Source organism: Vigna angularis, chromosome 7 (assembly GCF_016808095.1).
Source record: "Vigna angularis cultivar LongXiaoDou No.4 chromosome 7, ASM1680809v1, whole genome shotgun sequence".
NCBI lineage: Eukaryota > Viridiplantae > Streptophyta > Magnoliopsida > Fabales > Fabaceae > Vigna > Vigna angularis.
The window spans coordinates 30,673,851-30,685,600 of NC_068976.1; the positions used below are offsets into that span (position 1 = coordinate 30,673,851).

Below are 11,750 nucleotides of genomic sequence, written 5' to 3' on the forward strand. Positions count from 1 at the left end.
GGAGCACAATGACCGAACGGGCGAAGCACAAGGGCCGAACGGCTGAAAGGGGGGAGCACGATGGCCGAACGGTAGGAGGAAGAGAAAAAGAGGGTTGAACGAGTGGGGCAACGACGAGCGTCCTAAGCGAGTGGAAGCAACGACGAGCGTCCTAACTGACAACAGTTAGGATAGGCGGGAAATTCATTATAAATTAAGGACGTACCTCATGATATTATAGAAGAGAATATAGTAAATAAGGATAGAAATATTCTTACTAGATAATTATAATAAATAGGCATAATTACTATTATTCTTTACCTTTTCGGGAAGGAGTAATTAGTATTAGGCTTAATACCTCTTTTTGTCCCTCTTTATAAGGGAAATGTTCAAGTTCGTCCTACCTTTTTTAAAAAGTTCAATGTGGTCCCAAGTTGTGAAAAAAGTGTCCAATTTAATCCTTTTTTGTCACGGCGTTAAATATTTAACGATCCAGCTGACAGCGTGGACTGATCTGTGCAACGTGGCTATTTACCTTCGTCATGTGGCAGTGACAGTGTTGTTAATTAAATTTGACGTGGCGGCAGTGATTTTCATTAAGTAAAGGCATAGGGTTTGGTTTCCTCCGAATTGGTCTTTGAGGATTGGGAAGTGTTTGAGGAGACATAGGAATGGGTTCCCAAGGGTGTTCTTCGTTTTCGAAAAGTTGGCTCAAAGGATCTTCCCGTTCGTCCCATGGTGGTGCTTGTATGGGAGGTGGGTTAATCCCTACTTGTTACTGTGGTGATACTGCAGTAATCAAAGTGGCCAGAACTACGAAGAATGCTGGGAGAAATTTTTGGGGTTGTCCTCATTACAAGGTTTGAAGTATACCATTCTCAGTTAATGATTTCTTGAGTTGATTTGATGCATTTGTTCATAGATTCCCTAACATGGTGAATAACAGGGTGGATCTTCAATTGGGAGCTGCTGTAACTTTTTCAAGTGGTGTTGTGAAGACAACGTGGATGAAAAAGATTGCACAATTCTGAAGAGAATAAGTGAGTTGGAAAATGCAGTGAAGGATTTGCAGAAAATGCAGAAAAGGATGGAGTTGTTAGTTGTAGCTTTGTGTGTGTGTATTGTGGTTGAGTTTGTCATTTTCAAGTTGTGTTTAGGTTGATTTAGTTAGATCGTGAATTTGGGTGTTTGTTATAAGTTGGCTTAATACTGTTATGTATTTGGATGCTTGAAAAAAGTACGTTGACAATGCGAAGGTGTTTTGGTTGGTGTAACATTACTTATGCAATGCAATGTACAAAATGTTGGAATCAGTCTCCCATTTGGTTTAAAAATAGAATAGATGAAGTTAAATTCAGTGGAGATTATTCGAATTAGTCCCCCATTTGGTTTAAAAATATAGAAATAGATCAACCCAATAATGCATATGATGATGACTAATGGCACATATTACAAATCTAAGTACAAGCTTTGACCAAAACATGATGAAACCACTTTGATTCATTAAATAAAGGCAGTACATGTTTGTCACCAAAGTACATGATAGTGAATACATATAACCTCCAATTCATCTAAAGAGACAATACATGTCTATGACCAAAATAAAGATAGTATAGTACATAATAAACCAATTCATCTATCTATCTATCTTTTCTTCTAACTCTGAATTTTGTTGGACGGGATGATTGGGAACTTGGAGGTGGCTGTGATGGTTGTGTTGTTTCTGGTGACTGGGTTGTTTGTGTTGGCTGGGTTGCTTCTGGTGGTTAGGTTGCTTCTGCTGGTTGGGGCTGTAAAGGGCAGTTATTCCTGTTGTGCTTTGTCTGACGGCAAATGGTACACTTTTTCCTATGCCCTCCAACACGCATTTGAGTGTTGTCCTTAGTTAACTCCCATGCCTCCAACTTCCGTTTTTTCTTTGGCCTCCCAGGCAACTTCCTTATCAGTGGTGGTAGTACATCATTGAAATTTGTGGTTTTCCACAGTTGGGGACCATTGAGTGGAAAAATTATGGACGCATACACCTCTTCATATGTGGATCTTCTGAAGCAAGTGGGTATAAAATTGTCTGGATCAACATTACAGTAGTTCATTGCTGCAATTGCATGACAGCATGGGATGCCACTGATCATCCACTTTCTGCAGCTACACTCTTTAGTGTCCAGATCCACTGTGAACTTGTTCCCAACGGATGAACTGTGCCTAACCTCAAAGATCTTTCGTGCAGCCCAGTTGAAAGCAATGAAGCACATCAATAATGAACGTAAATAACAAAATGTATATAAACTGTGGTCATAACATTACCTTGGCAGCCAAAATCTTGACAAATTACATTCTTTCTGAAGCTTGTTCTTTATCTTTGGGCATATTGTGAAGTCCATAGATGTCACCTTGCTTCTATTGGTGGCCCACCTTTTCATGAGATACACTCTGATATCCTCCATCATTATGATAATTGGTTTTCCTCTTGCATGAATGAGAACATTGTTGAAAGCTTTAGTGATGTTGTTATCAAGGGTATCACACATTGGTTGACCTGTGAAGCGAGACCTTGACCAAAACCTGTTGCACAAAAGAATTCTCAAATGGGTTACAATGCATTTGTGACACTAAAGTGTATATAATGGCTAGTGGGTTACCTAGGGGGAATGGCTATGAGGTATTTATATGCTTCAACATTGACTTCTTTAATTTTCAGCATTTCTCTCTCCCAAGCCTGGGGATATGTGGTGGTTGCAGCACTCCACATCAGATTTTTTAATACTTGTCCACCAAACCTTTTCCTAAAGTTTGCATAAAGGTGCCTTAAACAGTATCTTTGTTCTGCCCGAGGCAGAAGCTCCTGGATAGCTAAGACTAACCCCTGCACAATTAAATTTAGTAATAAAACCATATCATATACAAAAGCATTAACTGAAAATGAAAATACGGTACACATTATACCTTCTGCTGGTCTGACATCCATGTGCACCCTCCACATACATCAGTGCCCCCGAGGTCTTCAATTAACAATTACAAAAACCATGTCCAGTTGTCTTTCTTCTCCACTTCTACTACTGCATAGGCAAGGGGTAGCATTTGATCGTTTGGGTCCCTACCAACAGCAGTCAGCAACTCCCCCTTGTAAACACCTTTCAAAAAACATCCATCTAAACATATAATGGGCATACAGCTTATGAAACTATCTTTACAAGCTTTGAGACAAACATACATTCTTTGAAAGATTGGGTCACCATTATGAGAGTCAACTTTAATCTGCACTGTTGACCCTGGATTACACCTCAACAGCTCATGTCCATAGTCGTACACCCTTTTATATTGTTCTTTGAAATCTCCTTCAACCTGTCTTGTGGCAATTAACTTTGCCCTTCTTGCCTTGGATATTGAAACATTTGTATTCCATTTTCTTAATGCTTTAGTACGAATATCATTGACCTTTAAACTAGGATTCTCAACTAAAGATCTATCTATTTCCTGACTTAACCACTTAGCATTCATCAGTTTAATATTAAGTTGCCTACTACAACTATGAGTATCAATTATCTTCCTCAATTGCCAAATTTTTCGTGATGACAAATAACCACAATAAACTAGCCATGGGCACTTACCTTGGCCACCCATGCATGTCACCCTCACCCTACGGTTATCATTTTTGATAAATTTTAGATCCCTCCCAGCATGAACAACATACCTTCTAATAGCATCCTTAAACTCTTCCCTGTTAGTAAAAACAGTGCGCACTTCCCACTTGTAATCTGCCATGGACTTCTGTTTTGCATAATTTGAGAAAGGACCTACATATATTGTATCATCATTGTCATCCTCCTCACTTGCACTATTTTCAGGAGTTAAAAGCTTATCAGACTCCCAATCATCATCTGACAAACCCCTACATTATTGGGTTTCTTTTTCACTGTCTTCATCCACATATTCATCACCACTCAGATCATCCATTCCTGCTTCATCATCACTGTTCACTTCCACTTCCACTTCCACTTCTTCTTCACTATCAACCTCCCCTCCATCCTGAATGTCCACGTGAAGTACTTGTTCACTTTCGACCTCAATTTCAGCCTCATTATCCACTTCCAATGCTTCTTCACTTACATCCTCAACTTCATCCTCATTCTCAACCTCCACTGCAACCTCATCATCTTCTGCATCCTCATGCTCAACATCCTCGTTATCCACTGAATCCTCCTTCTCAACCTCCAATGCATCGTCATGCTCAACATCCAACCAATCCTCATTGTCAACATCTAGTAAATCCTCCTTCTGAACCTCCAATGCATCGTCATTGTCAACATCCCGTACATCCTCATTGTCAACATCCACTGCATAGTCATTCTGAACCTCCACTGCACCCTCCACTACGTCTGTAATTCCTTCTTCACCACCCTCAACATGTGCTTCTCCTCCTACGCCACTACTCTCACCACTCTCTACATGACCTTCACATACCAAAAGAATCTCATTCTCATCATTTTCTAAGATAGTTGCTTCGTCCACCCCATGCACAACATACAGGTTCACTTTCCCCAAATACTTAGCCACATTCACCATGTTCATAGCTCCTTTATCATCATCAACCTTATGTAGAACATCTTGGACACTATAATATAATTCTTCTACTTGCATGTAACCCATATGGTTAAGTGAACCTAATACTCCAAAATAACACCATTTATCGGGGTCTACGTCCCAATTAACTATCTCCCCGCCTATATAATTAAAGGGGACTTCTTTGATCAAGGTCCCACCATGGTGGACCACTACCCGAACCCTGCAAATGCAAACGGGGGACCACTAATTTCAGTTAAAGTAAGACCTATGGGACCACTATCATGCATCAAAAGAAGACAACTTTTCACACAAAACAATTTCACCCATAGTTAAACCCCCTGAAACGCGACAACAATGAAAACAAATCGAAAAACCTCAAACACTTCAAATTATCAAATGTAAACTCTAACCTGATTTGCGGAATTGGATTTGCTCTGTAGATTTCACCTTCAAGATCACCCAATTTGGATTTCCAGTTCCTCCAAGATGCTTATCCCCAAATTGCGATTTCGAATACCCAAACCCTAACTCAGAATTTTTTAATCACTGCCACTGCCACGTCAAATTTAATTAACAACACTGTGACTGCCACGTTACGAAGGTAAACAGTCACGTTGCACAGATCAGTCCACGATGTCAGCTGGATCGTTAAATATTTAACGCCGTGACCAAAAAGGATTAAATTGGACACTTTTTTCACAACTTGGGACCATATTGAACTTTTTAAAAAAGGTAGGACGAACTTGAACATTTCCCTTATAAAGAGGGACAAAAAGAGGTATTAAGCCTTAGTATTAATAAAGGAGGAACCTAGGGTTTAGGAAGCAGTTTTTATTACGGAGTTTTGTAAGAAAGGTTAGGCTCTCAAGTAACTGACGGAGACCCTGCTCCCAGTTATTGGTTGTTATTGTGATACCGATATTTCCATTTAATAAAGAGATTTATTCAGTCAAATACCATTGTTTATTGCCTGTGGGAGTGTGAAAGGTTGTATTTAGCTAATTTAAGTACGTAACAAAAAGTTTAAAAACTACAAGTCATTTTCACTCACATAGTCATTACCTTATCACAAGTTAGAAAAATGACATACCTTTTCTAATGTTTTTGAAGTCTTCTTAACTGCAACTGACTTAAAATTATATCCCTTGGCTCTTTGATACAGAGTTCCTGACATAAAACAATATATTTTTGTGATTTCTTTGTATATTCTGACAAATTAAAAAAGGCTTTACCATAATTGAGTTCCTCTATACCCTTCCACTGTTCCCATATATATATATATATATATATATATATATATATATATATATATATATATATATATATATATATATATATATATATATATATATATATATATATCTTTGATATGATGCATATTATAAGAGAGACCATTCAATCAAAACTTCAATGCACAAAGTAACATATGTTAGAAAAGAGAACAAAAATATAATTTACAAAAAGAGAAAACAAATACCATTGGAAGCAAGCTGAACCCATTGCCACCACCATTCAGCACAAATATGAACCTTAGATGAAAAAGCAGTGACCGAGTTCAGTGCTGAGTTAGGAGCGAGTTGATGGTGAAGAGTAAAAAATCGGTGACCTGAGGAGACAGTAGCTTCATTGGACATTGCAGAAATGTTTTTCTGGTAATAGGTTTTTCCTTATTATCATACAGAAATTTATTATTATTGGTAAGAGGTTTCCATCATCTTTATACAGCCATTGCAGAGAAATGTTATCACCGATGTGCCGTCCAATAGAGTGCTTCCATAATTATAGAGCCATGCACCTATGTCCCCTCCAATAGGGTGCCTCCTTAATGACATATCACGTGCATAATGAGATATTTTATGTTGTTATTCAATTTTTTAAATCATTATTTTACTCCTCTAAATATCTGTAAAGTATTAAAAAAATGTATGTTTTATATTATAATATTTAACAGTTTGTAGAGAATATTTATGTATAATTATCTTTTTTTTATTTTCTTAGGTAATCAATTAATTTAATTTAAATTATATATATTAAATTTAATTATTTCTAATGTTCTAAACTTTTCATTTTGAAAAATCATAATCGATAAATTGTGTGGACTGGTTATAGTGGAGAGTCTTGCGGGTTATGTTTTGCATGGGTAGAGAGAAGTGAAGGTGTGTTGTTTGGATAAACGTATGTACTTATATCAATTGTTTAAAAGTGAATACATATACACATAGAAAATTGAATAAAATCATTTTAAATTAAAACTCCAATATATTAATTTAATTAAGTTATTATGCAAGGTTGTTGTAATAAAGAAATAGTATCAATACAAAAATTAAATTAAGTTAGCAAGTAGAAAAATGAAATTTAGAAAATATTGTCTGATAGATTATATTTTTTTAATTATTAAGAATCTAACTATTTCATAATTTACTAAAAATATATTTATAGTAGTTTCTAATCCATCTATCTGTTGAAGAAGAGTAGTCAGCGATTGATAAATTTATAAATGGTATGAAAGAAAAGAAGCAATAACAAAGATATCACTTACTAAGGGCGGTGTTTCTTCTTCTGTTCAGAGGCTCTTTTTATGCGATATTTACACATACAGTTCATACATATATGCAATCATATATCCTACCGAATAATGATTTTCTATAAAGTGACTCAAAAATATTATTATATCCTTCACATATTAATTGGTTAGACGTATGTACTTATATCAATTGTTGTGAATACATATATATTAGCAAAAAAATTGAATAAAATTATTTTAAATTAAAACTCTAATATATTAATTTAATTAAGCTATTATGCAAGGTTGCTATAATAAAGAAATAGATCAATACAAAAATTAAATTTTGTTAGCAAGTAGAAAAATGAAATTTTCTATCAGCGTCTTATAATAAAACCACAAACTTATTTTGTTTATAATTACTTTTGTATAACTATTATGAAAACTTTTATTTTCTTTGTTTTGTCGATGGTTTTATTTTATTAATTATATAATAATTCTTTTATAGTTTGTAACATCCCAAAAATACAGTATAAAACTATATAATAGAATGATCACATGTTAATAATATTTCAGCTCAGTCTTACAAAAGATAGGGCACAACTCTGGCCGAGTGGCCTTACAAAAGAGTAGAAAAATTTAAATTTGTTCAAATGTGAAACCAAGGCTGAACGGTTTACAAATAACTTATACCGATCAGTCTAGTTACAAGAAAGGAGACAAACAAAAGGCCGAACGTTCATATAAAAAATACCAAAGATCGACCAAACGCTTCTACTGTTCGGTCTTCATTTCTACCTCAACCAAGTTTTCTTCTTCCAGCGCTTCTTCCAGTCGTTCTTCTCCTTCTACTCACATTCACACGGATGATCATTGTGACAGGACAACAAACGAACGCACAAAACAGACAAGACAAGAAATAGGGTAAGCTTATGTAATTTAATTCAAGTATCAACATATATATATATATATATATATATATATATATATATATATATTTCACACAATCAACTAAACAAGATAAATCATTAACTCTTTCATGCAAAGCCTAATACTAGACTATGACTGTCCGAATTGTATGAATTATGTGTAGCTACGACGTTCGTGCACCCGGGTGATGTAGTAACTGGGATATCCTCAACAGCTGCCACCCGAGGTTAGTCCGTTCCGTCCAAATTAATCATAAGGACTAGGACCTCCTGCCATTCCCACACATGACTTACCCTTCTCTACGTGAGAAACGAGTAATCACGGAATATCAGGATGAACCGCCAGCTTAGCATGCCCACATTCATACTTTACCAATTCCAATATACATTCATGAGATATTCCTCCCCGGAATACTCGTTCGTAACCAAAGTCATTTCATCCATATCATATTCCATCATCTTTCATCATTAAAACCTCAATTGAACCAATTTGAATAAAGATCCCTTAGGATACCAAATACCGAACGTTAGTTTTTAATCCAGAACAAGACCGAACACTTGGAGTGAGACCGAGATGTCTCCGATTCAAAACAAATCGAATCAAGAGAGTTACTCACTGGTTGTGAAAGGAACCGAATATAATAATACTTTTCAGAGACTAATATAATCGAACGTTATTTACCAAGTGAGCCAATTTAATGAACTGACTCTTGAGAGTCCAAACCGAACACCGTAAAGCCTAGGCCGAGTACTAAGACTCTAGGCCGAAACCAATGGAGACAGACACTGTAGGACATCAAATAATAGTACTTGACGGAATCATATGAAGAAACCGAACGTCAATAAATACTTAGCTTCTTAATGAGTTAAACATCAAGAAAACCGAATGCCAGTCGAAGATCGAGCACTGTAGAGAGCGAACACTATTGAGTTTGGACAAACGCTCTTATTATCAAGATAGATTAAGAAAGGAGAACGAGCGCCTGGTGTAAGACCTAGCACTTACTTGGTACGAGCGCTTGGTATAAGACCGAACACTACTTAGTATTATAGAATAAAGGCTTGATAAATATAAGATACCTTTTAAGTAGTGTTCAAGACGAACAATATATATACAAATACATATAGATATACTTAAGTTTATAACAAAATACCAAGGAACGAATATCCTTGGTTGAACACTTATATACAAATATTACTAAACGAAGACGCTCGGTCCTCAATTGGAATTCCATCCAAATGAAAGAATCCAGTTCCAACCGAGTCCACAAGAAAATCGAACGGTCAAAGACCTTCAGTGACGAACATCAATTTTCATATGGAATTACATACTTAGAATTCTTTATATCAATTCATTTCTCAACATCTATCTTCATAATTTCATACATTCATATCATAGTAAATATTCATACTTCATACAGTCAAAACATAGCAACAATCATATTTCATATTCATTCAGCAAATCAACGAACATGCATCCATTCAAAACGAACATAAAATCAAATTATATAAGCTTCCCTTACCTCTTAACGTGACCGAACGCTCACAGAGTCAGAATATGGGTTCACCTCTACCAGTCCTTCTACCCTCAACGCTCGACAACTTCCAAAGCAGCTCAGATTCACAAACCGATCGGTTCAATCGAAAGCCCTTGACACCGGAAGAGTGGAAATGGTGCCTGAGTGATGATCGGAGAAAGAAAAGATGAGAATTTCTTAGAGAGAAGTAAGAGCTTTTTAGAGAGAAGGAGGAGAAAATAGTTTCAGAGATTTGGAGAAGAAGGTAAGCATGCAGAGAAGTGACACAACATTTGAAATTTGGCATTAACTACTGCCGTCATCTAAAAACAAACGACCACTCTCCTGCAACCACCTGTTTCCACTTTCTGATTTCTAGATCCCCTTTGCTTGACATCTGGCTTCCACTCAAATGGGGTTTTCAGAATTTTAGTGGGTCTGACATAGTTTAACATTATTTATATATATTATATTTAATTCTCATATTAATTTTTATAATAATTTGGTGAAAAATATTTCTTATTTATGGCATAATATATTAAAGGATACGTTAGTCATTTACTTCGTTTACTCATTTATGTTCCAGCAGCTCATTGGTTTATAAAAGAGGAAAAAAAAAAGTTTTCAAACAAATCAATATTCATTGAAAAGCTAAATAACCTGATGCGTTGTCAATAATTTTTAATGTCCCTAAAGTTTATAAATCTATAAATATATTAAAAAGGTGAAGTATGTGATAATTTTCTAACAGAAGAAACATATTTTATTAAACCTGCTTATATTTAAACTTACTTATTTAAATAAAAATGATAAAAGTGGTATATTTATTTTTTTATGGAGGAAAGACTGACTTTAGATAGAATCTTTCTTTTATATGTGTATTTGTATGTTGATCACTTTTATGAAGTTAGAGATAAGATGTTCATATGAATTCAGTATAGTTGAAAATATTATGTTTTTATATAGTGTAATATCACTCTTAGAAATATAAAACTTTGTGTGTATATAATTAATATTATAATTATATTTAAGATAGTATTGATAGTTGATTTGAGTTGTCTCTTCTTTCCTTCTTTTATATACAATATCTCTTTTAATAATTTGTAATATTATAGCTATCATAAGAAACTTTCTTTAGAAATGGCAGAATATTATAAGGCGGTATCAACTTTTTTTTATCAGGAACATTTTTGGTTGAAAAATAGATCTACATAACTTTTATGTTCAACATGTATCATTTACTTTTTAGTTTCATTAATATTTTTCAACTTTATCTTCTAAAATAAATATTTTAACTTTAGTCTTTTACCTATGCATGAACATTAGTGTATTTATTAATTTCTTTTAATGATTTGCAATGATATGTAGAGCAGTTAAGAAAAATGAAAAATCATAAAACGATATATATATATATATATATATATATATATATATTCATAAAATTTGTATAAAAACATAAAAAAAAGTAGTACCAGAAAGTCGTATATTGTTAAGATTAGATCAAGACAAAAAAATATCAAAACAAAAAAATCTAGAATTCTTCATATTGTTACTACTAGAAATATTCAGAATACATGATCACTTTTTAATGAATATATTATTGTACATCTAATAGTTAAATAAAAACAAATACAACTCAGATGCAAGATTGGTTTCCTTGGAATGAAACCTTGTTCAGACATCGATTTGCAATCTTTGGTTCTTCAGATGATAGAAGTGGGTTCCATTTTGAAACTAAGGCTGACCAATCTTCTTCCACTAATTCAGAAGTACATGTGGTTGATGGAATGTAAATTTCTCAACTTGTAATTGGTTTTACAAACAAAATGGAAGAGCGACATCGTACTAGTGAAGAAGAAGAAAGTTTTGCCACGGAGCGGGTCATGTTGTTTCCAAGAGGAAAGCTATACAAACAACAACAACAAACCATTTGGTATGATGCACTTTTCCATTTGGTTTGTAAGACCATTCAACAAGTTAAATCAAGAGGATGAATTAGAGGATGACAACGAAGAGGACCCAAACTATTCTTTGTTTGGTTCTAGATCTAGGACCAAAATCTAGATCAGCCTCAAAGAAGAATTCACATATTCAAAGCAAATCATTCAAAGTAATCGAGTTCAGCACTGAGTTGCAGAGATGTTGCTTTGTTAATAATTTGAGCTTTCCTTGCTCTTTCTTTTGAAGGATTGTTATCATACAAAACTTTATTGTTCTTGGTAACAGGTTTCCATAATTATACACCAACACACCGATGTT

General features: G+C 34.6%; 2 protein-coding genes across 5 annotated transcripts; both read right to left on the bottom strand.

Annotated features, from left to right (window-relative positions):
- Positions 1-1,451: 1,451 nt before the first annotated feature.
- LOC128197990 (uncharacterized) lies at positions 1,452-6,272 on the bottom strand. Of its 4 annotated transcripts, none has more exons than XM_052881094.1 (7): positions 6,020-6,272; positions 5,633-5,709; positions 4,953-5,066; positions 2,923-4,762; positions 2,619-2,842; positions 2,284-2,541; positions 1,452-2,195 (listed from the first exon to the last, which is right to left on the bottom strand). In XM_052881094.1, exon 4 carries the CDS (start codon positions 4,624-4,626, stop codon positions 3,874-3,876), a length of 753 nt encoding a protein of 250 aa, XP_052737054.1. In that variant the 5' UTR covers positions 4,627-4,762; positions 4,953-5,066; positions 5,633-5,709; positions 6,020-6,272; the 3' UTR covers positions 1,452-2,195; positions 2,284-2,541; positions 2,619-2,842; positions 2,923-3,873. The 4 variants fall into 4 exon arrangements, with proteins under 4 accessions (XP_052737054.1, XP_052737052.1, XP_052737051.1 ...); XM_052881092.1 differs by having other exon boundaries at positions 4,953-5,094; XM_052881091.1 differs by having other exon boundaries at positions 4,953-5,127.
- Positions 1,746-3,741, bottom strand: LOC128197885 (uncharacterized). Its single transcript, XM_052880729.1, has 5 exons — positions 3,078-3,741; positions 2,923-2,978; positions 2,619-2,842; positions 2,284-2,541; positions 1,746-2,181 (listed from the first exon to the last, which is right to left on the bottom strand). The coding sequence occupies exons 1-5, from the start codon at positions 3,739-3,741 to the stop codon at positions 1,746-1,748; spliced, it is 1,638 nt and encodes a 545-aa protein (XP_052736689.1).
- Positions 6,273-11,750: the final 5,478 nt, after the last annotated feature.

What these genes read in the sequence shown, in the direction of transcription:
- LOC128197885 (XM_052880729.1), bottom strand. Translation starts at nt 3,741, where the DNA reads ATGGCAGATTACAAGTGGGAAGTGCGCACTGTTTTTACTAACAGGGAA. An exon ending in GGAGTTGCTGACTGCTGTTG is followed by an intron (nt 2,979 to 3,077) that starts GTAGGGACCCAA and finishes TGTTAATTGAAG; the next exon opens with ACCTCGGGGGCACTGATGTA. An exon ending in GGATGTCAGACCAGCAGAAG is followed by an intron (nt 2,843 to 2,922) that starts GTATAATGTGTA and finishes TTAATTGTGCAG; the next exon opens with GGGTTAGTCTTAGCTATCCA.
- LOC128197990 (XM_052881094.1), bottom strand. Translation starts at nt 4,626, where the DNA reads ATGGGTTACATGCAAGTAGAAGAATTATATTATAGTGTCCAAGATGTT.